The following is a 25,578-nucleotide window of genomic DNA, read 5'->3' on the forward strand; positions in this document are numbered from 1 at the left end:
TTGTGCCCGATTCCAATAGAAATATACAAAACAAGGGAAACCCAAAGTAGCAATAGGTCTGGGACCTTGGGATTATACAGTATTACAAGAGACAGTGGTCCCAAACTTCAATTCAAATAACAAGACAAAAATTAATATAGACCAAATTGAAATCTATATTAAATGTCCAGCCGGACATATTTAATAGGTGTTATAATCAGATGTGGTAAAGTTATTCAACAATTTCCAAGTAGGACACAGCCTGTGTCCAACTACCACATGAGTACAAACAAGGAAACATATAAATGCAAGGCAAAAGAAAACAGTCTGTAAATTGTTCACAGTTAAAACAGACAATTAATAATTAGGTACACTTTATGTGTTTTCGTAATAAAAAGATTTTCAAATCATCAAGTGTAAGCTGTCGACGACGTTTCGATCCCTTTTTAGTATGGGATCATCATCAGGACATATGAATTAATGCCTTTACTATTTTAATGAAATTGCCAAACATGGTACATAACATAAAAATTACATAAGACCAGAAAAATTATAATTTCAAAAAACAAAAGGGATAGGGAAGAAAGAAGTGAGAAAAGAAATATATATACATGTTAATACAATATAGAATTATATGTTGAACACAATACTAACGCAAAAGAAATCACTCCCTGTGTGCTTTAGTTTGTACACCTCTGAGTTTGTGACCAAGCAAAGACCAATATTTCAAAGTGCGTTTTGGCGAAGACTCATGCAGCGTATTTAAGTGGTCTAACGTATTTTAGTGATCTAGCAAAAGAATTGTGGCACTGTGGGAAAGATTCCAATAGAAAGACATCTGTATAGACTGTAGAACATAAAGGCTCTCCTGCCTCTTCCTCTGTGCTCTTTGAAATCGCTCTCTTATTCTTCCTGCCTTATACTTTTTGTCTTGCTTTTTATGTCACGGGGAAAAGTATGATATGAGCTACACGTGGATTTTACCTTCACCTCGTTGATTTATTTGTTAAGAAAATTTTTAACCAAAATGGAAAATCTTTATTCTTTGGAGAGCAGCATAAAGCCTCACTGGAAATAAATCAAGTGCAAGATATAGAAATAAAATGTAAAATGTCGAGTGCAACCTCTGGGGATCACTTGGGCACGTACGTTTACAGAGGTGATAAGCACTATGCATTATTTTGTTTAACATGTCCCTGATATGGCAAAATAGTAATAAGATGCTTGCTTGTTCCATTGGGGTAGTTCGGTTACTCCTATTTTGTCTAGTTCATTGGGCAGTGGTATCGAATTTATAGAAAAGGACCGCAACAAAGTTGATAATTATTTCATTTGTTTCAAAAAATGAAAAATACACCGTGCTAAACGGAAGAGTGTGTTTCTTTGTTAGCTGACTTGGGGCATGTAAATCAGGACTGCACAGATGTAGGGCATATGGCTTTGATGCCTGTGTTTGAGACCTCACTCATATTGTTACTTGTTTGAAAGGTCAGTGAGTGATCTCTGAACCTAGCTTAACCCTTTTGTTAACAACGTGTTGCTTCATTGTTTTTCTTACCAGTACATACTTTAATTGTATGTGTGATTTTTGAAGGCTTGTAAGATATCCATACCTGGAAGCCGTGGTTACTTTGAGGGCTTTGTATGGAAGTGGAGTTAGTGTTCAGGCTGACTCACATCTTTTTACTTTCCAACTTTAAAACCTTAATTTTTCTGAAATCTGTGTGAAACCCATTTTAATTGGTTTTAATATGCCATTCATAAGGATATTTTGCTCGCTCTGTGGGGGGTCACACATGCACATGATCCTTGTGGTCCTCTATCACAGCAGGGAAAGAAAATGTGTTGTCATCTCAGATTTTATCCACTTTTAGTCATTTTCTAATACATCACTGTTTAATGTTTTACCTACAGAAGTATAGCTCCCAAGGGTGCATCTTCCATACTTAGGACCATCCATGTTGGCACATGACCTTGTGCATGTATGGAACAAAGGGGCATTCTTGTGACTGTTATGTAGGTTCCGGTATGAAACCAGAAGCCCCAAGTTCCAATCCCAAATTTTGTGAGAAGCTTCCTCATTTTTAGTGTTCCTTTGTGACTGCATGTATTTACTTCTGTCTTTACTACTACGTAACCCTGGGCGTAGTTTGCGTAGTGGCGCTACTCGAAGTGCACTTTGCACTACGCAAGCTACGCGAACTGCGTAGTGCGGTAGGGAAAATGCTGTTCGCACTGATTGCACAGTGCTCGTCCGCACTGTGCAATCATTGCAAACGGCATCTTGCACAGTGCAAGCAGTCCTTTTCTGCCACTCGAGTAGATTTGTACTCGAGCGGCAGCTTTCTCAACGCGGACTGGTAATTTCACATCGCGAGCGGTTGCGAGCATACGAGACCACTCTCAATGAGAAGCCTGACCTCCCCGCGTTGAGAATCTCGCCGGGAGGTATGTTTTCCACGCTCTTGATTGGAACTTGATGTTGCTGATAGCGAATGAGGAAAAAGTCTTGCCGGGATGTTGATTTTACTAGCTCGCGGTCACCAACTTGACGTTGAGTACCGTGAGCAAGCAAAAAATGCCTGCTTGCACAGTGCTATGTGCATTTCGCGTAGCGCGTAGTAGCGCAAACTACCCATGCTCCGCAAGCGTAGCGTAGTCCTACGCCCAGGGTTACTACTATGTATGATGAGCTGTGATACCATACTTTTGCCTAAGTGCTCTATTAGCCTTCATAATGGGGCTGGATTTTGATTGTGTTGACATCTCTCCCACCTGAATCTCTATTTTACTCTCAAGTGAATGGAACACATAGTTAACTACATTGCATTGGTACTGTGTACTGTAATGATTTAGGTTAATTTAAAATGGCCCCGTCCTATGGGGACTTTCTAGATGGTGCAATGTAGCTAACAGGAAGGTCATGATAACGTCGGAGTAGGTTTAACCTCATCCATGCTGGTGACGAGCTCAGCTCGTCATGGAGTACAGGTGAGCTGCACTCATGACGTGCTGAGCGTTCCCCGCTGTGCTGAACGTTCTAAAAACGGGTGCGGCCGTGACGAGCTCAGCTCGTCATGAGGGCAGCTCTGCTTTGCCTCATGACGAGCTCGTCACCAGCATGCAGGCGCTGCGCGCGGCCCCTCCCCCTTGCACAGGGGGGGAAACACCCCGCAGCGAAGGGGTTAAGATGCATGGTTTCATCATTTGATTAGTTTGTTACTTGAGGTTGGTGCAAACTATACACATATAACATAGTGGAGATCATTGAACATTGCCAGTACACATTAATGTAATCCCTTCATTGAGAAATTGTCTCTTTAGTTTAAAAATACACATAACTACATGAGTTGGAATTCGTGGGCTGCGCACCTCACTGGCTGCAGTATACACTCTTATGCACAGGTCACTATAAAATAATGTGTGCTGTGTTTTCTAGTCATAATCTTATGTAGCTTAAAGCTACATTCATTTGAGTTCTGGGCAGTGCTTCAATCCTGTGGTCTTAAAGGAAAGCCTGGAGAAGGTGGCCAAGAGGAGGCACAAGGTGGGGCTTTGTGGCTCAGCACTGGTCGTTCAGGGTTCTGAATAGGATGCCTGATGGTCCCTCACCTAGTCGACAGAACGGGTATGAAAAATAGAATTTGTAAGGGCTACTTTTAGTTTAGCTCCACACAGCAGTGCAGAAAATTCAGTGGCACACTCTTACCAGAGTCTCGCCCCCTTCGTTGGGTGTATCTTAAAGCAAAGGTGATTAAATATGGGCCACAGAAAGATCCAAAGACTGGTGCCATAGTATAGTTATTAAATTGAAACACCAAGGGGACTATGGTCACGTCTTGAAATATTGACTAAGCTCCTTTCTTTCATATACCAACCCACCCTTAAAGTTTAAATCAGAGGGTCCTCAAAATGTGCATTTATTTTCGATGCATGCCTGCCAAGGAAGACCGTAGACCTGAGTGAATCTCGGTAAATTCTGGGTTAATTCTTTGTAGTTGGACGCCATTAAGTAAAAATCAATTATTAGGGTTTATAAGCAAGGGTTGTTAACATCATACAGTTTTCTTACAAGATTTTTTTTAATGTTATGCTAGTTTACATAGTCAGATATTAATGTCCCTTTTTTCTCCCCCCTGCAGATATGAACTCCGACTCCGGTATTTGCCAAAAGGATTTTTAAACCAGTTTACAGAAGACAAGCCCACTTTGAATTTCTTCTATCAGCAGGTACTCATTTCATGTAATTTCAGCATTTCGAAACCTTTCACCGTGACTCATTTTTTGGCAGCTCTCAGCAGCGCCACTGCAATCTGTATGTAATGTTTTCTTAGAGCCAGTTACGTTTGGGAGATCAAATACTGCTTCCTGTACTGTGCATATTGTATACACAATTGTCTGTCAAAACTGTATCTTTAAAACCTAGTAAATACCTGCAGCATATGAAAATATTACAAGAAACTCACTGCATATTTAAATCCATTCCTTTTTCTTGACATCTCAAAACAGTATAATAATAGTGCAAAGGGAAAGGTGGGACCAGCAAGGGTGCACGCCTCCTATTCCCAGTTCTCCTTAAAGCAGGTACTTTAGAGGATAATATTTTGAGAGGTCATTATGATTACACAGGTCTTGCATAATTTCTCTTGAAGTAGTTTATAGTTTTGGTTTACTCCAAACAGGTCCTGAATATGTCTGCTTTTCCACATAAGCCCTATTTCTTTGGTCTCTTTCACAGACATCTTTGTAGCTGTGGGCTTTTTGCCAGTCCGTTGCTTACCATTGGTTGGGTTTCGCGTCATTCATTTGCTTGTTTCTTATTTGATAGTTTTCCTTCCTCTTATGTATTTGAACCTCCCCTGGAGGATAGCTTCTTTTCCATCCTTTTGATTAGATGAATTGTCTATTTCGACTGCTCACATTCAGGGAGCTACTTTTGTGCATGTTTTCTTGCTCTATCGCTTGGGTGCTGCCTCACCCCTAAATACCTGCCCCTGCATGCTGCCTTGGCCCCTCCCCTGCTCCCAGTTCGTTCATTGCCTCCATAACCATCTTTTGCTTTGTTTAATTCTTTCCCTCTTTGTATCAAGCGACTCCATTGCTCCCTGCCTTTTTCCGGTTGTGCCTCCTGTCCCACATTGTACATGTACTGGGCAGTAGTGGGAGGACGGGGATGGGGCTTAAAAAAAGGGGAAAAAAGAAAATGTCACTTACCTGCCAGCCGCCACCTCTCCGTCCTCTTCGGTCGACGCAGGAAGCACATAGGCTCCCATACTCCCCTAAGCCAATCACAACGCTGCTGTTGTCAGCATGACCGCAGCTTGTGATTGGTCTGAGCAGCCTGGTTCAGCGCTCAGACAGATAGTGGTAGCCTGTGTATGTTCTCCATCCGGTTGTGCAAACAGCCTCATGGAGAACATGCTGAGTGTGCATTTCTGTTTGGCCGAGCCAAATTGGCTGGACGAACCGTCAAGCACACTTATAAAGTGCCCACCACTCCTCCCCCTCCTCTGTGGTCAGCCCAGCCCTGCCTGCACCTTAAAGAAACACAACAAAGCCTGTACTGAAAAATAAAATACTACCATGGTGTTATCATTTTAGTTTTCCTTTGGGGCGACGCTCCTCCGCCTTAGCAGAGGATCCGCCACTGTAAATCTCCCTACCTGCTTTTCTAACACACCTGAATACTTGGAAAACAGCTGGTGGTAGTACAAGAGGGGCACCTGCATTCACACATTCCCCCTTGGGTCTGCAGAAACGTGGGCGGGGAGGTACATGGCAGGCAAGATGATAGACCATGAATCACCATCCAACAGCTGCCCTTGTACTATTGGACGTCTTGGGGAGGCAGTGGGTCAATTTCTGTCAGAGCTCTGTCATCGGAGTCTGGTTTTTCCTCTTTCTTACATCAGAGTATTGAATTACTGGGTTTCAGAAAATATGTTTTCGCTAGTTTATACACTGCAGAAGAGATATAAAGGCCTGGCCTTCAAACAGGAACTGGCGACTAATCAGGCTTTTAGTTACTTACATCCCACAGTGAGAATGGCATGGTAGTCTTTGCAATATGCATGTGCTGTACCAGTGTTCCCAAGACCCAGCATTCTTAGCGGCTCCCTTCCTTAAAAAACACATACTTAACCCAAATTAACCTTCGTGAGAGGACTAGGTGACAGCTAGGCCGCCACATTAACACTGCAAAGCTAGACAAGAGGGGAGTAGCTACTATTGATGTAACAGGTGCAGTGGTACCGGGTACCATTGCATCATAATTGCTGTATAGAAATACCCCAGCGCCGCTCAAATGGGGCCATTTTCCTTGCAGGAACGGCCCTGGCTTCCTCCCTACACTACGGCAGCAGACTTCATTCAACCTTCGCTCCCTTCCAAGACCCTTTAGCCTGGTTTTCGCCTTCTGGGAGATCAAGAGGTAGAGCGGGTTTAATGGACTCAAACCCCGCTCGGTTTGGGGCGGCTCCTGTGCGCGCGCGCAGCCGTTGGCCGGCCGTTACAGCGGCGCTGAGAGAACGTTCCTTCCTCACGGTGACATCTGCAGCTCCACTCCCGCCTCTGTGACAGAAGGCGCAATTATTCCCATTCTGTCCTCCGCAGCGGCTTGCGGAGGGGCTGCTGACTCCCGCTAATCTCCGACGCCTCTGTAATTAGCTCACAGCGGGTGAAGAGAGTGAGTCACGGCCGAGATCAAGAGGGGCGCGCGCGGACGGTGACCTTCGAGGGACCGTTGAGCGCAGATGGCGCGCGACCCGCTCGCCCTCCAGGCGGAGATGCGGGCGGCGGCGGCGGGCTCGTGCCCTTGACACCTCCGGAAGCGGTCACTTCTTTTATTTGTCGAACCGGACTTCGGATGTATTTATCGCATTAATACTGTGTACCCGTTTTGGATTGTCAATAAATGTAGGTAATGAAGTTCATGGTATTAGAGTGGCTCGATGCGGGACGTTTTGCACGATATTACCCCAGAGGGTGCTGAATTTTATATTTCATACTCATGAGGTAGCTGTGCAACCAAATCTTTTATTTTATTTTAAAAAGAAGGCAATTATGAGACATCATTGAGGCTTGGGTGGCACATTTGGCATGCTTTTAATCGGTTCTCATTTAACTTGAGTGGCTTTAGGCAGACGAGGCACTCTTATTCAAGTCTGGATATGAAGCGGTGATATTTGCCATCGGGCCCTGCTCTGTGTTCTTAATGACGGGTGCGTGACTCCACCCACATTAGAATTTTATAGAAAAGGGCCAAACACCTTCAGGAAATGTTGGCTTACCAGTACAGCGCTATTGAACAGTTGTATAACTAGGGTAAACATGAACAGTTCAGTGCAGGCAGTATAGCCCTTTGTGCATAATAAGGTAGTTTGACTATGACTTACAAACCGAGAAATGTAATTCTTTTAGGGAGCTTAACTATGATACATATTTGGATAACAGTAATCCTTTTAGGAGTACTACTTCTGTGTGGACTATTATGGATGGGTGACTGCAAACACGGACCGCTCATTGGCAGCACCTACATTTTCTATTTCTTTTGCTAAGCCCCAACTTATCTCTGCAGGATTGCATACGGGTTACCCACTGCACATAAAAAGGTAACGACTGTTCTTGTTCCTCCTGTCCTTGTCAGCCTTCAATATGGTTAGAGACCAAGGGTCAAGAAGGAAGCCGGATATCTAGGTCATAGCATGGGGTATGTGACCTTGACAACAACAATGCTACCAGCCTTGTTGGCCCACCACACTGGGGTCAAGCTTCCTTCCAGGTATCACTTGGGATGTCTTGGTCCTGTACGTTGACGACAAGAAGAGCAGTATTCTGGTTCAATGTGTGTAGGAAGCTATGCGGGCAGCCATTGGTCAGTGAGGACTGGCTGTGTTTGAGTAGTGATATCAAGTCAAACGACCTTGCAGTAGCAAACTTGCACATTCCCAGTATGTAAGCTACTAGGGATTACTGAGAAATCTGTGATAAGGAAGCATTTTTTATTCACAACCAAAAAACCCAGTTATTGGATGCTGATTTTTTTGCAGTGAAATGAAAATTGAGTTGTTGGAAGCTGACTCTTGAATTAATATATCAAAACAAGATGTATCATATAAAGGAACCAGGGGCTCCCTTATGAGTTAACGGTGGGCCTGCTATGGCTAGCCCAAGGTGTGCTGCTAAGGGGTAGTGTGGTCGAGTAGTCGTAGGCTTATCACAGAGAAGTACAAGACATCTGATAATTTGCACAGTGGTCAGTAAATGAGACACACGACTCAAGAAGGAGATCCACACCAATTCATAAATTTAGCAAGAATCTTTATATATGTTTAGGCATCAGAAGAAGATCATTCAGCTAAGTATGTTTTTAAATATGAATTCTTTTAAGTTCAAAAAGTCGACACAGTGCAATTTCCTAGTTCTGGAATGTTAACCCAATGGGAGGAAAATCATATGCGGTTTACCAGTTCTTCTCAGCAACTTATGGGATCCTTCTCCAGGAGTTAAGGTGAGTGGTGGGCAAGTTCCAAGGCAGCACCAACAGAACACTGCCAGCGGCATTAGGGCGGCCAGGTGCAGAGGTGCAAAACAGCATTGGTGCCTAATGTTATCAACTGGAGAACGGTCGTGGTAGAAAGAGGCTGCAGGAGGGGACTGAGGGGCCAGTCCAGTGAAACAGAGTGGCTTCGGTTCTTGAGATGTTGGGGGACTTGGGGACACCTTTGGTGCTCTGCTCCTTGGGACGGGCAGTTGGGTGCAGAGGGTCTTTGGGGTGTCTGGTTTCTCTGTCCAGCAACATTTGTGGTTGAGGGGGACTGCTAACAAGTTGGAGGCGATGTTCGAGGGGTCACTCCACAGTGAACTCAGTACCTTGAGGGCCTGGGTACCAGGCTGACACAGTTGGTCCACTTCAACACGGGCTAGGGGCCTGTGTTTAGTGTTGCTTGGCAGCGTGGGGTTTTGGCAGTGCCGGAGTCCTCTTTGTCCTTCTTTTGCGGTCTGCGCCACTATCCCTTGGCAGGTCATGGTTCCTGGGCGGAGGCTGGCAGGTCTTCCAGATTCTGGGGACTCAGCAGCTGTAGAACAAGCGGGCTTTTGGTGCAATCGGTGAAGTCAGTAGGCAGGCTGGCAGGGTTGGTGCCAAGTCAGTTGCTGGGTCATCTGTTCTTGCTGTGCAACTCTTCTTGTCCGTCTTCTTTCTTCAGGTTGTCAGGATCTGCTTTTCTGGTGCCAGGGGCTTTCCTAGATACTCAATTTAGGGGAGTGTAGGGTAGTCTCCAATGGGCTGCTGATCCTTGGGGGTCATTACGCCCTCTATATGGCCACTTCCTGTGGGAAGTGGGCATAACCCTGTCCCAGATTTACTAAGTATGCCATCACAAAGATGTCTACTTTTGGAAAGTCGTGTCCACCTCAGTGTAGCCCATCTTAGGGGTAGTACTAGCTAGGGGGTGGCACACCGACCTGACTAATTACATTTCCTGCCCGTCCAGGTGCCAAAGGGGCTCTGGACAAAGGGGGTTGGCTTCTCTTCTGTGAGGAGAACCAGACTCACATTTCAAAGGCAGCAGCTTTTTAAAGCTTGAGCAGCTTTTTAAAGCTTGCTGGTCTAGGAAGGCTAATCAACAGGTCATCCTGTGGGAGGGAGTGTGACACCCTTTACCCGGACAAGATTTTGTTCTGTGTCTCCTGACCCTAGGAAGTCAGAACAGTGTCTCAGGTGGCAGGCTGGCAAAAAACGCTCAGGATCCCACCAGAGTTAGTAGGTTTTCAGGGGCCACCTCTAACCTGCTTTCTGGATGCAGGGAAAACAAGATACCGTTCCCGAGCAAAGGGCAAGTGAGTGATCAAAGTTATAAACATAAGAAAGTCAATCCGAGAAAGTATCAGTCCAAATCTTGTGTGTTAGTATTCTTCTTTATTTTCTCATTTCTTAATTTTCTCATCCTGTTCACAACCATAGATGTATTACACATGGTTCATGACTGCAGATTGGCGTAGTTGGTGTAGCCAAGATGTAGCCATTTGTCAAACCTTTTCCAATCGTATCAAGTGGTATCTAATATGTACTGTGTAGGAATTTATAGTGGAAAGTCTACGTCTGTAATCGGAGGAGACTGCTTCAGGAGTAGTAGTTTATTAATGTTCTATTAATTAAAATCCTTACATGTGGGCGACTGGGTTAGATGGTTACCCGTTGGTTGAAATTCCCAGTAATTGTGATAAAAACCTAATAAAAGAATGTGGCAAACAATCATTGATATTTTGTAAGAAAGCACAATGCCCCATTAGCATTATTTAAGAGTATTTTTTGTGAAATGGTACAATAAAATGAAGAACATAAAAAATTAACGGGTTTCGCTGTAAAAATCTACTAAAATCAATAGTTGGATAAGATGGAATGTGCAAGTGCAGACTGGGCAGTCCCTGTATAATTTTGGGGGTCAAGGTGTTTAATAGAAAAATACGTCCGGGTGTGCCTCTCGACTGAACAGGTGACTTGACACCACTGCAAAGATGAATCGTGGTGGAAGGTGATTCGGAGCAGTCTTGTTATGGAGCAGTGTTATGAAAGACTAGAAGGAATTCGCGTGATTTTCATTCAGTTAAGATTTCTGTTCTCAGGGACAGTTAATCATTGCTTCGTATTCTTAACCTAAGGTGTCACAGTTCCTATTTGTTTTCTGCTCGCTGATCTGGGCTAGTGCGATCTTGTGTTTCTGTCGGCTGGGTTTGTGGGATGGCTCTGTCGTGGTCCTGAGGAGTTTGTTGAAGTTGAGGGATAGTTCGATGTCAACCTGTTATGAGGGCTTTGGAAGCGGTCACTGAGACTGCTTCAGTACATGTGCAGCAGTGTGACCATTGGTCATCCATCTCTGAAAGGACTTTTCAGGTGTTTGCTCCACCCTTTCTCTCATGTGTTCAGTCTTTTGGACAAGGTGTGCCACAGGGCTCTGCCCTGAGTCCCGTACTTTTTAATCTGTATGTACGGACAATGGGGCCTTAACACTTCTTCTCCTCTATCGTCCCCCCAACAGATGCCTTCCTTCGCGGCCACCCTGACCGATCAGCTGATTAACCTTCTCACCTCTAACCCTAGATTCGCCCTTTTCGGTGACCTTAATTATTGGTTTAACGACATCAACGCTGGGCCCCACGCCTTAGAGGTCTTCGAGGCTCTCACCAGCCTCAACTTGACTGAAAAATGTCAATTGTAAATGTAAATTGATACTTGTATAGCGCACTTCTCACCCGCAAGGGTCTCAAGGCGCTTGTACGAATACCGCTGTGGAACCCATCCTGGCTTTCCCTGTGAGGTGTCCACTCCTGGGCACCCCCAAGGTGGAGGCCAGGCATCCTTAGCGTTGTGGGGGCCGTTGTGGAGATTAAGCAAGCTATTGCCCAGAGTTGCAGAGTGGGACTCCATGATTGGAATAGGTACCGAGGCGAGAATTATCAGGTCCGTGGAATTTTTGAGCCAAGACCCGCCGAGGCGGGGAATTGAACCCTGGTCCCGGGCTAGCCTCTGCATCAGGGTCTGCCGCTCTAACCATTGAGCCACACTTCTCCACAAATCACCTCGCCTACTCACATTAAGGGCCACATTCTGGACCAGATATGGACCCAAAACCTCACTCTCTCCCCCCCAACCGTCTCACCCTGTACCTGGTCAGACCATCACTTAATAGATACCACCCTCGCGGTCAGTGGCAGAACTTCTACCCCACTGATGGCTGGCGGCCTCTCTCGCAAATGGAGTTCATATGACTCAGAAGGATTTCTTGCGACTCTCTCAGATACCCGGCCTGCGCCCGATTCGCGAACCAACATCGATAAACTAGAAAGTGATATAGGCACCTGGCTGCAGGCAGCCAGCGACCAATTTGCCCCTTTAATCAAATTCCCCCCAACCAGACACCACAACTCCGACAGATGGTTCTCGGACGACCTTAAAAAACTCAAACTGAAGGTACGTCAGCTGGAAAGGACATGGAGACGCAACTACTCTGAATCAGACAGACTGCAATACACCTCGGCTCGCAGAGACTACAAAATCGCAATCGCCTCAGCTAAATCAGCCCACTTCTCCAACCGAATTTCAACCTCGGACAACAAATCTAAAGAAATGTTTTAAATTATGAATGAACTTACATCTGATGACAGAACCCTCCCAGGCCAAACCCCCACCCAAGAAACTTGTGACGCTCTCAATCTTTTTTTCACTGAAAAAATTAATAAAATCAAAGCATCGATCCCCACTGTCCCTCAGACCACTACTCCTGACACTTCCCTCAACAATTCATCCGTCTTCACCGAATTCCCCCCATCAACCCTGCCTCCCTAGCACAGCTTGCGTCCCGGATAAAATCAGGCTCCCCGAATGATGGCTGTCCACCCTCAGTCCTATGAAGCGTCTGTCATTCCCTACCGGAATGCATTTTACCTTTACTAAACGACTCGCTCAGCACAGGTACTGTCCCCAGCTCCTTTAAAGAGGCTATAACGCACACGATCACTACGGAAGTATGGCGTACTGGTAGGGGCGGGGGGAGGGTGTTTGAATTGGGTGTTGGGGGGGGGGCGGGGTTTTTGTGTTTTTTTTAAGGCTGGCCTTTTTAATTGCTGCTCCAATTAGGGGCTCTTCTCGATTTCCGGGCAGCGCCTCGCCATCTGGGCATGTTCACCCTGCTCACTTAATGCTTCTAAGAGAAGACGTGTTTGTCTGTCTCGCTTGCCTTTCCTGCCTGCTGATTGTCTATTGCCATGCCATGCCTGTTTCTCCTGTTTCAAAACTCAATAAACATACTTTGACACTAAAAGAGGCTATCTTAGTCCCGCTATTGAAGAAACCTGGCGCGTACCCAGCTGAATTATCCAACTACCTCCCCATATCGCTTCTGCCCTATCTTTCCAAACTACTCGAAGTACATGCCACTAGATGCCTCTCCAACTTTATTGAGACCTCTTGCTACCTGGAGCCTAATCAGGCCGGCTTCAGGCCTTCCTTTTCCACTGAAGCTGTCATCCTAGCCGTTCTGGACACGCTGAGGAGAAACGCCGACTCGGGGACCCCCCAGGCCCTCGTCCTCCTGGACCTCTCGGCCGCGTTCGACACGGTTGATCATAACATCTTGCTTCACCGTGTCGAACTGGCTGGTATCCAGGACACCGCCCTCAGCTGGATCCGGTCTTTCTTGTCTGGTAGAACTCAAGCCATCCGGCTGGGCCCCTACACAGCACCCAAGACCCCCACGTCATGCGGAGTTCCCCAGGGCTCCTCCCTGTCACCTTTACTGTTTAACCTTTACCTCCGGCCCCTACTCCACTCACTCCGTAACTGGGACATCACAGTTTATAACTATGCTGATGACTTGCAGCTCATTTTTCCACTCAACTCCCCCAATGCGGTAGATAACTTCCACTCCGTTATGCTTCACATCCAAGATTGGATGAACTCCAATCAACTGAAGCTGAACCCCGGGAAAACGGAGCTCCTACTCCCGGGCTCCAGCCCCTCTTTTTGGGGTACCCAGTTCTGGCCCATTGAACTGGGCCTTCCACCAACCCCCTCGAACTCTGTAAAGAGTCTCGGCGTGACCATCGACGCCGAACTCTCTCTCCGACCCCATGTCGGCTCCGTGATTTCATCCTGTTCCTTCCAACTCCGAAAGATTCGAGAGATCAGCCATTTGCTTCCCCCACCTGCTCTGATCCAAGTAATCATCTCTCTTGTGCTCTCCTGCTTGGACTTTTCCAACTCCATCTATCATGGACTTCCTAAAACACTTCTCTCCCGCCTTCAGGTAGTCCAGAAACAGGCAGCCCGCATCATCTTCAAATCTCCAAAATGGCAATCGGCCAAACCCCTGATGTACAAATTGCACTGGCTGCCTATAGAACAGAGGGTGGCCTTCAAGCTGGGCTGCCTCACGTTCAAAGCTCTCCACTGCACCAGCCCCGCTTTCCTGACCTCACTCATCACTCCTTACCGCCCAAATCGCAATCTACGCTCTGCTCATCTTCACTCACTTTTCGTACCTAAAACCAGAACCAACAAATTCGGTGGACGAAGGTTTGCCCTCTTGACCCCGAAGTTTTGGAACTCTCTCCCCCTGACCATCAAATCCAGCAGCTCCCTCCTCCTTTTTAGGAAGCTGCTCAAAACCTTCCTCTTCCCCCCCACCCTGCTAACCTTGCTAAACCCCCAGCCTGTGTTTCACCTCTGTCCTATAGCGCCAGGAAACCCACGGTGTCAGTGCGCTTTATAAATCTCATTTAATAATAATAATACAACCTCTGGCAGGGATAGCCAGGGACAGGGGGCTCTCCATTGTTTATAATGCCAACGACACGCAGCTGGTGGTGGTCCTATCCGATGATTCCACTCAGGAGGCCCCTAAATTTAGGAGCGGTCTTGCGGCGGTCGGGGAGTGGATGGCCGCCAACTGCTTCCAGCTTAATTTTAACAAATCGGAGTTGTTGTTGGTAGGTAAAAACACCAAGCTTTGGAGCGAGAACTGGTGGCCTAATACCCTGGGGGACATACCCACCCCTAAGTCGTGGTGAAAAACCTAGGGGTATGGATGGATTCAACCTTAGCCTTCAGTAACACACTTAAAGATTGCTGGTACATGCTTCGGCCTTCTGCGGGGTCTGAAGCCTCTTTTGGGCTACTTTGACTCGTCCACTAGACAACTGATTGTTCAGGCGGCCATACTGCCAAGGCCCCTCTTCCAAAGGTGCTTTAAACTTCCCCTATGAGTAATGTTTGCCTTCCTGTTTTTGAAAAATTTCTGTCTTCCAATGCTGACAGCGGCCCCTACTGTTCATAATTTAGTAGTGATCTTCTCATCTACCTGCAGCATACATGGGATTTCTGCTTACAGGAGAGGCGCTTTGTGAATTTTGAAGGTACATACGTTTGGCAGACAGCAAATGCTTGTCTATTCCGCCAGGAAGTCTCCAACATCGCTGCAAAGACCTGGAACAACCTTCCCTTCCAACTCTGTACAGCCTCCTCTTTGGCAGATTTCAGAAAGAAAATCAAGGCCTGGCTCTTTGACAGAGAAACAGCCCCCAGATGCTCCCAGGGTGACAGTGCTGCGCTTTACAAATGGTTGATTGACGTCCTTAACTGCTGTTTATTGTGGGATATACCACCTGTTAAGGCTGTGCATGTACATGAGGTTAGAGCCAAGGAGCTTTATGAGGCATTCCAGTGCTGTGCCTCTTAGGATGCAGTGTGCATAGCTACTCCAATGGCCACTTCACATGCATCCTGCAAGTACTGTTGTTTGAATGCAGACTCTTAATTGGATGCACAATTTGGACTGGCCTGGCTAAACAGCCTTCTTGGTTATTGTAACCTAGCTAACCTAACATACGCCTCCAAAAAACCCTTTTTATTTTTGGGCATTCAGTCTCAAAAGCATTTAACAAACTGAACTAGATATACCAGTAACCGCTGGTCCAGCATGTACTCGTGACCCTTAGTCCACCCTCCCTCCCTTCCTGTATGACCTAATGTCCATGGAAAGTCCTTTGGTTTGTTATGGAGAGAAAATATGATTGGACACTTTGAACCCTGCAGGTGTGTGCTGAGAACTGTTGACCATCAGATCTGTTCCACAGGCAGGGATGCATTGCTTCCGGGACTCCGCTGCCTTAGAAACGACTTAATTTTTAGAAAAGGTGCTCTGTTCCAGCGGCTTACATTTTGTAATTTTGTCATTATTCATGTGCGATTTGCCTTATTTTTCTGTATTTTTAATACCAACGCCTTCTGAATAGCAACTTTGTGCTCTGTGCTACCCACCACAGAGTGTATGATCGTTGATATAACTATGTTTGATCTGTTTTCAGCCTGAGCTTAGGTTAATGAAGTTACACTTCCTCTGTTTTCTGGTCCCTTCAGTGAGAATGAAAATATTTACAGTCTAGTTTCACCTGGTTAACCCCTTCCGTGCTCATGCCGGCCCCCGACCGTCATGAGTCACAGTGGCCATGTGCGTACGACGGCTGTGGGCCGTCCGAGCCACACCCGCGAGTGGAATGTCCAGCACCGCAGCGGAATTTGCGTTGCAGCCAAGGTGTTAAAAACTCCCTAGCCTGTGTAAACACACCCTTTTGGGATGCTTTTTTCTTTGATATACTTGTCCTTTGCTGGTATTTTGAGGGCCCTGTCCCATGTTGGCATTTTCCACCATTTTGAAGGAAGTAAAATGATTTGCATGCAAAGACTTGGCCAACTTTGCTTTCTAAAGAAAAGTGCTGCTTTTGCACCCATATTGAGCAGGGACTGATATTAGTGTTTTGCTGGTATAAAGAATTGCAGACCTAAGAAATCTGATTTCAAGGTAGCATATTGCTGTTTACATTTTGGTGTTTTGGGTACTTGGCCGTGATTCACGTGGGCATACTAACACCTATCACTTTTTTTTTAACCTCTTTAGAAATGTGATGTCTATGAATATTGTAAACGTAGAGACACCTGGGAGATTTCTGGATTCCCCAAACGCAGTTTTGCCCATTGTTTTTTCTTGTTCTCATCAATTCCTTAAGGAATTGCATTCTTTTGGATCCACAAAAACGAAAACTGGACCCGTTTTTGCTATTTGCAATCAGTTGGCTTCACCAAATATTGTATTGAACTGAACATGAGTTGAGTTTGAAGTTATTGCTAAAGGGTACATAAACGTTATATGGCAATAGCAGTATTAAATTATTTAATTGTTTTGGTCTTAAATGCCTTTTCATTCTTTTCCGACTACACTACGTGTTTAATGTTGTTGTGAAAAGCAGCTTTATAGAATGTGTCGAGGTAGATTTCCAGAAATTATTTTAATTAAAGGACTAGTTGTATTTATTGTATTTACTGTAGCAGCTGCCCTCACCTGGAGTTGTCCTTTGAAGGTGAGAAAGAAAATGAAATGAGATCTAGGCTTGGATATTCAGCAATATTTTGGTGCACAGGTGCGTGGACTGTAAGATAAAGGACTTGCTTCCTTTGTGAATACTAATTAGAGTAATTTCTGCATATGATTATTTCATGTGCCATTTTTCTGTGTATTTGGAAATGATGACCATTAGTTCTCGAAGTTTATTCATTAGTGTAATTATCGATTGCACAGGATTCTGAGTTATAAAGACAAAATTATAATAATTTCATTGATTGAATATTTACGTCAACGCTATTGATGTTTGAGTTATAATATTAGTTTGTGTCTATGGTTTATATGTATCCATGAGTAAACGATATTTGTTAATAAATGGATAAGGAATTTGTAGAGGTGTCACAGGCTTCAGTGCCCCAGCTGGCACCATCAACCCCTGCTTACATTAGTGTGCCAGCTTCACAGAAAGCTTTACTCTGTGCTTCTGGAGTGTTGACAGCTATGTCCTACCCGTGGCCTTACATTCCAGCACTGCCAAGTAAATGCTTGTCATCTTAATGACTGTTGATTGGAGACCTTTGTGGAAGTCTAGAAAGTAATTTGCAGCATGCAAATGGCATCTCATCTGTCCCTAATGGCAAGGCTTAGACAAGTAGCTACGCATTAAGACTGGTGAAATTTACATATGCAAAAGTTGCAAATTGGAAATTGAATACAAGGCCTTCTGAATAAACAAAGGACGTGTAAGATCAGGTAAAAACCGGGTCTATATTTAATTTTGTAAAATAACAATATGCATATTCCTATACGTCTTGTGTTTTTAATGTGCAGGATTCAAACCCCTGTGTATCATTGATTATTCTATCGCATAGCAAGTACAAATGTTGGCGGAATTGAGCTTGATCACAGGAGTGGCTGTGATGGCTGTGCGGCCCAGAGGTTACAGTTCATTCTGTGTTGTGGGGATAGGAGCTGGTTTGTAAAGGCGTACAGTTAATTATAGTGGTTTGTGAACGGTTTCTTGGTACAATTAATAATTGAACAGGGAGACAAAGACTCTGGCAGCAGTATGTGGATGCCTCTCGATTTTTTTTATTGGAAGAGTTCATAGAGATCCATCAATTCATCTTAAAATACACAGACTTCTCGTTTTTATACCACACCCATTTCAACATATTTTAAAACTCCAGTGGATGTCTCTTTCTTGTGGTTAACAATATTTGAAGGAGAGTTCTCAAGGTGATTTGAGGACGGTGAGTGGTTGGAATGAGTGACTGGTACCTGGCAAGAAGACATAGCCCACGGAAGTTGTTCTGTTTGAGCCAATAATGTGTGGTCTATGGGTTGTTGTTTGTTTTGTGAGTTTTTTTTGGACACGCTGAGGATTTATGTAGCATGAGCCTTGTGCTAACTGGCTGATTTTGCATATTAATGTCAGTGGCTGTATTTGTGAGATGTAATCGAGAGTGGTTGTTAACCCTAAACTTATCACACTAAGACAGTCTCAACCCCACCTCACCGCTGCTGCACCTGTACTACAGGTGCCTTACTGCCCCTGCACGACGTCTTCGTGGCAGAAATGTCCAGACCTGGATTACTTCCTGATGATTCTAGATGCTTAAGCACTTATTCTGCAGGGTAGGCGTGTAGATTGCATCTTTTGTTTAGGGCTTATGAAGCAAAGAACAGTGTTCAAAACAATATATATATATATATATATATATATATACATACTAGTATTTTAACATTTGTAATGGTTTTGTGGAGTGCTGCATATTACTTGCACAGGCCAACTTATCATGCCATGGACATTTAATAGCATAGTATGCTTTCGCTCTGTTCCTTGACCTGATTGATTGTGGTAAATTTGTTAAAAGCGCTTTACCCTTAGACCTCTTGGAGCTGAAAGCAGAGTCAGTACAGAAGAAAAGCAAGTACTGTAAACCTAGATCAGCAAAGTTGATATGTTTTTATGGACTACCGAAGGCCATTCAGTCAGCAATTCTCCAGCAGGAAAGAGGAAAAGAATTTAAGCGTTTAGGTTTTAATACTGCAAGGAACGTCCACCTCACCCATCTCTTTGAAAACGCAGCATAAATGGCCTATGTGATGGCCCGCACAAACGTCTGGACGGGGCATGGGTGGAATCAAAAAACATATTGTGAAGAAAAGAGGGGCCAGTGCCATTCTTCACCCAGTGGATAATGCGAGGCACCTTAAAACAAGCATTTACAATGCAACGGTTTCGCCTTTGTAAAAGTTAGAGCTATTGGCATTGTAAATGACAAATTTTGTATTTATGTGTTGATTTTGAAAACAGATAAATAAATGGCAGTCATTTACAATGCCAATAGCTTAATCTCTCACAAATGCGAGACCTATTGCATTTGCACACACAGTCTTCATCTGTACAATTGATTTCTTTGTTAAACACCAATTTCTTTTTTTAGATTGTTTTTGGGGAAGAGGACAATATTGAGGTGGTTTTTGGGGAGGAGAACAATATTGTGGTGTTTTTTTGGGCAAAGGGCAATTTTGTGGTTTTTGTAAAAAAACAAAAAAAAACACCAAGAATACAAAGCTTGGTTAAACACCTTCATCTTTTTTGAATGCACAAGGAGCTTGGTTTTTAGATTCAGAGGATAGGGTTCTCTGAAGACTCGTTCTTTATAAGTATGGACTTTCTGTATTTTGTTATTCAGTTACGGGTATACTCGTACACTGACTTTCAGGAGTTCCCTTAACATGCAACACTAAAAGCTCTTTATTCTGGAAAGACACCAAGCGATTGAAAAAATGTCTTCTACCCAACACTCCTCGTCCTAGAAACCAACAGGAAAGCTTTGGGAAGGCTTCTGGAGGAACCGCAAAAAGAAGCAACAAAATGTCCGCTGACAAGGGAATCAAGTAAGACTGCAACTACGAGATACTGTAAAACTAAAATGAATGAAAAGATGGAACAAGAAGAACCAACACCCCTGCTGAAAAAAATGGCACGATTGTGTTAAAAAGAGCTACAGAACACAAGGATTCACTTTGAACAACAAAAGGCGCATGAATACACTGCGGTACATCCATGCACACATCATCTACGTCCTCTTCACCACTGCCTTTTCACTCTCCCTGCATGTACTTCCTTGTGTCTCTCTCATGGCCATGCTCTCTCACAAACTCTCTCTCTTAATCTGAAATACAGCATTTTCTTTCCCTTAATTTGGTGGTCAGTATATCAACAGCTGTATTTAAGCTTCACAAAAAAAATATACTTACAATTGGCAACCGTGTTACTCTGCAGAGAGGCAACGCATTGGATGATTATATAGTCAAAACAACTTTGACCCACCAACAGGCACTGTGAGAAACTTTCCCTGACTTCAGCTTTAAATCCAGAGCTCTCAAATGTGTCCGGTAATGCAACTGGCCAGTACTCTGAATATAGCAAAACACCTCTGGTCACAGTATCCACAATTCAAAAATTACATGTTGCATGTAAAAAGAAAAGAAAAAAAATCTGGAAAAATCATATACTCTCAGGGAATGCAAGATAAAGTAAAACGAGAACTAAACTGGGGCTGCATCACTGACACGGATTGCCTTAAAGGAAGGGTTTACCATTGTTCTCTGTGCTCTGTCGAGACACCAATGGTTTGATAAGCGTGTGGTCTGAACACCTTCATGAGCCACCAACAGTTACTGTGAGAAGTTTTCACTGCCTTAATCCTCAACTCCAGAGCTCTCAATAGTGCTCTAACGTTACACTGTAATCACAAATCGCATGGAAATAATCTACAGACACGTCTGGTAAAGCATGTACACTTGGGGAAGGCAAAATGTAGTAAAATGTGAAATGTAAAACAGAACAGCTTCTCTCACAAGAATCACCTGGTTTAAGTATACAGAAATCGACATGGCTAACAGTCCCATCTGCAGACTGGCTGCACCGGCTGGGAAGCTGCTCTGTGACTTATTTGTCAGACCTAGAACCTTAGAATGGTGGTCTGGACAGAGAGCTGTGCGCCTCAAACGGATTGGGCCTCAAGGCGCAGAGTACTTGGCTGAGCACCGGTCCCGGCAGTATGCAACTTAAAACCATGCTCTCAAGATCTGCATGCTGCTCTCCTTGTGTGCCTCTCCAGTGACACGGAGGTTGCTGCTGAGATGTACCAGACACAAATTGAAACAACCTGGGACCAGAGTACGTTTCCAACGAAGTCAATTTCACCATTCTATGGGCGAGACGCACACTGCCTGGTGCATTGCAGAACATTTAAACAAATGAGCGCAAGTCACACTGAAATTAAAGGGCATCGAGTAATGCTATGAGGAGGCAAATATGCATGTCAATGTATTTTAGTGTAGTAATGCGGGGATACGCACTAAAAAGCATTAGAATAACCCCTGACGCATGGTGCTTCACAGGGATTAACACTAACATGTTACCACATAGAAAAACCCACACTCTATCATGCATACAAAGGAAAGAGCAGTTTCTTACCCACACTCTATCATGCATACAAAGGAAAGAGCAGTTTCTTACTCCACCACCTTACCCTAAGAAGGTCAGTCTTCCCAAGCGACTTCCGGTTTGTGTTCCCTTACACCCCCATCACCTTCCACACCGAGTCAGGGAAAAGGATGAGTGAAGTAGAGGGAGCACAACAAGCACATGCAAAGCAATGGAGGGGGGGTGGGAACGGAGATACGGACAGCGGAAAGGGGGGCGGGGGAAGGCAGGACAGCAATACAGCCTCGAGCCACGAGCCACGCACAAGATCTGCATGCTGCTCTCCTTGTGTGCCTCTCCAGTGACACGGAGGTTGCTGCTGAGATGTGCCAGACACAAATTGAAACAACCTGGGACCAGAGTACGTTTCCAACGAAGTCAATTTCGCAATTCTATGGGCGAGACGCACACTGCCTGGTGCATTGCAGAACATTCAAACAAATGAGCGCAAGTCACACTGAAATTAAAGGGCATCGAGTAATGCTATGAGGTGGCAAATATGCATGTCAATGTATTTTAGTGTAGTAATGCGGGGATACGCACTAAAAAGCATTAGAATAACCCCTGGCGCATGGTGCTTCACAGGGATTAACACAAACATGTTACCACATAGAAAAACCCACACTCTACCATGCATACAAAGGAAAGAGCAGTTTCTTACTCCACCACCTTACCCTAAGACGGTCAGTCTTCCCAAGCGACTTCCGGTTTGTGTTACCTTACACCCTCATCACCTTCCACACCGAGTCAGGGAAAAAGATGAGTGAAGTAGAGGGAGCACAACAAGCACAAGCAAAGCAATGGAGGGGGGGTGGGAACGGAGACACGGACAGCGGGAGGGGGGGCGGGGGAAGGCAGGACAGCAATACAGCCACGAGCCACGCAAAGACGGAAAACAAAGACGACAGACACGAAAACGCACAACAATACAAGGAGACAACAGAACACCAGAACACGGAGGCAAAGACGGAAACGGAAAACAATGCTGCTTACCTGATCGCAATTTGAAAGTACTTCCTGGCAACTTCAATCGCGCAGCCCACTCCTGCAAAAGACACTTCGAAAAAGACCAAAACATGCCGAGACAAAAAAATAAAATAACATCCGCCCACCGCCGCATGACGTTGTTAACACCATCAATGCTGCAGCAATTTCCCCTCAGGGCTGGCACTCATTTATTCCCATTGTTCATGACGAGCTCAGCTCGTCATGAGCACACAAGAAGTGTACTGCATGACGAGCTGAGCTCGTCATGAGCATGGAAGGGGTTAAAGGGGCGGGGCGGGGCGGGATGAGTAAAAATTGCCGGAACTCCCACGAATCTGCTCCGGCAATGGCGGACAGATCTCTCTTCCAATGGCTAGCCTCCATTTAAGGAGCTAGCCAATGGAAGAGCAGGCGGGACAAAGCCCCCGTACTGCTTCTCAAAAGATTTCGCCTGCGCGAACGCTGCTGCGCAGCGGACGCCAGGCGAAACCCAAAAAGAAATGTGAATGGGCAGCCAATGCTGGCCTCAATGACTAGTTGAGATTTTCTCAATTGTTTTATCAAACGGATAACATTTTCTCCTCTCTTCGGGCAGTACCAGATATAAAGCATTTCCACAATCGAGGTGGACAAGAATACAGACTCTTGCCATAATTTGAGCATGGAGCTGTGAATGAAAGACTTTATTTTAGGCAACAGCTGGTGCTGGAAGAAGCAGTTAGAAGCAATGTGTGACCTCTCTTATTTATTAGAAGAACGTGTGTTGAGAGCAGTCATGCCTTATCAGGGAGCTGCTCCTCTGGCCAGCATAGTACAAGAGGGTTGGAGCGCAGCATTTTTACTGAATTCATAGTGGATTCAAACAACCCACAGCCATTGTGTGAATTCAATGAAAAAGTCAAGCGTTTTCTTCGAGAGTGCATGGAAGCAGTTACAATATTTCTGAGAAATGTCTGTGGAAGCACATTTTTAAAATTAAGTATGATTAATGCATCTAATAATACAGTTGAATTATTCCTATCAAAATTGCTGTTCTGCAGTAGCAGGCCTATATGTGCTGATTAGAACATTGTATCCATGGCACAAAGATTGAGTCAATAGCAATAAAATGTTTGTGCCGCAGGAAAAAATTGTCCGATCTCATCATTTTTAGGTCTCGGCTAGCCGCGCGAAGCGCGTCTCCGCCGAGCGAAGCGCGTCTCCGCCGAGCCCCTTTTGTCGGCATGTGTGCTTCCCAGGAGAGTCCTGGCCGCGTGCATCGCCTTAGAGGCGATTTGAAAGTGACACGCGAACGAGCGCTGCGGCCAGGCGCTGTCTCCTGTGAAGCACACACGCATGCGCATACACACATCAAGTGCTTCGTGAAATTACAGATGAAAGTAAGTGTATTTATTCACATTCCGTGTGTCCTCTTTTCCCGCCTCCACCCCTGGGGCAATCCCTCGTCTATCCTTGCTCCCCGAACACCAGCCCAGCTCCCACCCAAGCTCCGGCTGCGGCTTTACCTTTGCAGCGGCGCCGAGCCGGATGCGCGCTCAGATCCACGGAAATGTAACCGGGAGAGCTCCGCCGGGAGGCTGACATCGAGAGGCGTGGGGAGTGGGGCAGCTGCAGTGCGCTTCCACCGACTGCAGGGGGGCGTCACCGAGCGGCTTGCCGAGGAAAGCGGTGGGAGGCAGGGGCCGAGCTTGCGGGAGGAGGTAAGGAGAGGAGGGAGGAGAAACGAGAGCGCGCTCGAGACAGAGGCACGAGGAGGCAGGACTTCTCACGAAAAACAGAATTGAGCTCTAGTTGGCACCCCCGGGGTACCAAAGAGTTGTCGGCGTGAAGGAGTAGAAACGTCTCGCCCTGGGGGTATTTACATTTTAAAGCTTGGTGACGCTACTCTCGTAAGTTAATAAAACGTTGCCCATCGCAAATCGTACCCAAGCCACCACGCGTAACCCCAAGAAAACAGACCCCTCAGCTTGTGATATACCACACCCGACCCTTTAGTGAAGATATGTTAGGAGCTCAGGCTCTTAAAGTTTTAAGGCTAGCCTGACTCAAAGAATGAAGGCGGTGTTCTTACCCTTGTGCAGAGTAGTGAGTGTAGAGTGAGTGTGCAGAGTAGTGAGTGCAGAGTGAGTGTGCAGAGTAGTGAGTGCAGAGTGAGTGTGCAGATTAGTGAGTGCAGAGTGAGTGTGCAGAGTAGTGAGTGCAGAGTGAGTGTGCAGAGTAGTGAGTGCAGAGTGAGTGTGCAGAGTAGTGAGTGCAGAGTGAGTGTGCAGAGTAGTGAGTGCCGAGTGAGCAGTGAGTGCCGAGTGAGCAGTGAGTGCAGAGTAGTGAGTGCAGAGTAGTGAGTGCAGAGTAGTGAGTGCAGAGTAGTGAGTGCAGAGTAGTGAGTGCAGAGTAGTGAGTGCAGAGTAGTGAGTGCAGAGTAGTGAGTGCAGAGTAGTGAGTGCAGAGTAGTGAGTAGTGAGTGCAGAGTAGTGAGTGCAGAGTGTGCAGAGTAGTGAGTGCAGAGTGAGTGTGCAGAGTAGTGAGTGCAGAGTGAGTGTGCAGAGTAGTGAGTGCCGAGTGAGTGTGCAGAGTAGTGAGTGCCGAGTAGTGAGTGCAGAGTGAGTGTGCAGAGTAGTGAGTAGTGAGTGCAGACTGAGTGTGCAGAGTAGTGAGTGCAGAGTAGTGAGTGCAGAGTAGTGAGTGCAGAGTAGTGAGTGCAGAGTAGTGAGTGCAGAGTGAGTGTGCAGAGTAGTGAGTGCAGAGTAGTGAGTAGAGTAGTGAGTAGAGTAGTGAGTGCAGAGTAGTGAGTGCAGAGTAGTGAGTGCAGAGTAGTGAGTGCAGAGTAGTGAGTGCAGAGTAGTGAGTGCAGAGTAGTGAGTGCAGAGTAGTGAGTGCAGAGTAGTGAGTGCAGAGTGAGTGAGTGCAGAGTGAGTGTGTGCAGAGTAGTGAGTGCAGAGTAGTGAGTGCAGAGTAGTGAGTGCAGAGTAGTGAGTGCAGAGTAGTGAGTGCAGAGTAGTGAGTGCAGAGTAGTGAGTGCAGAGTAGTGAGTGCAGAGTAGTGAGTGCAGAGTAGTGAGTGCAGAGTGAGTGTGCAGAGTAGTGAGTGCAGAGTGAGTGTGCAGAGTAGTGAGTGTGCAGAGTAGTGAGTGTGCAGAGTAGTGAGTGTGCAGAGTAGTGAGTGTGCAGAGTAGTGAGTGTGCAGAGTAGTGAGTGTGCAGAGTAGTGAGTGTGC

The 25,578-nt window shown here is 45.6% G+C and overlaps 1 protein-coding gene across 15 annotated transcripts in view; it reads left to right on the plus strand.

Moving 5' to 3' along the window:
• The window catches only part of PTK2 (protein tyrosine kinase 2), an 858,662-nt gene that overhangs the window by 381,968 nt on the left and 451,116 nt on the right, over nt 1–25,578 (plus strand). For all 15 annotated transcript variants that reach the window (XM_078686693.1, XM_078686689.1, XM_078686690.1 and 12 more), the window contains one exon: nt 4,122–4,209. In XM_078686693.1, coding sequence (XP_078542819.1) covers nt 4,122–4,209 — 88 coding nt within the window. The remainder of the gene's footprint in view (nt 1–4,121; nt 4,210–25,578) is intronic.

Source organism: Lissotriton helveticus, chromosome 4_1, assembly GCF_964261635.1.
Source record: "Lissotriton helveticus chromosome 4_1, aLisHel1.1, whole genome shotgun sequence".
Taxonomy (NCBI): domain Eukaryota; kingdom Metazoa; phylum Chordata; class Amphibia; order Caudata; family Salamandridae; genus Lissotriton; species Lissotriton helveticus.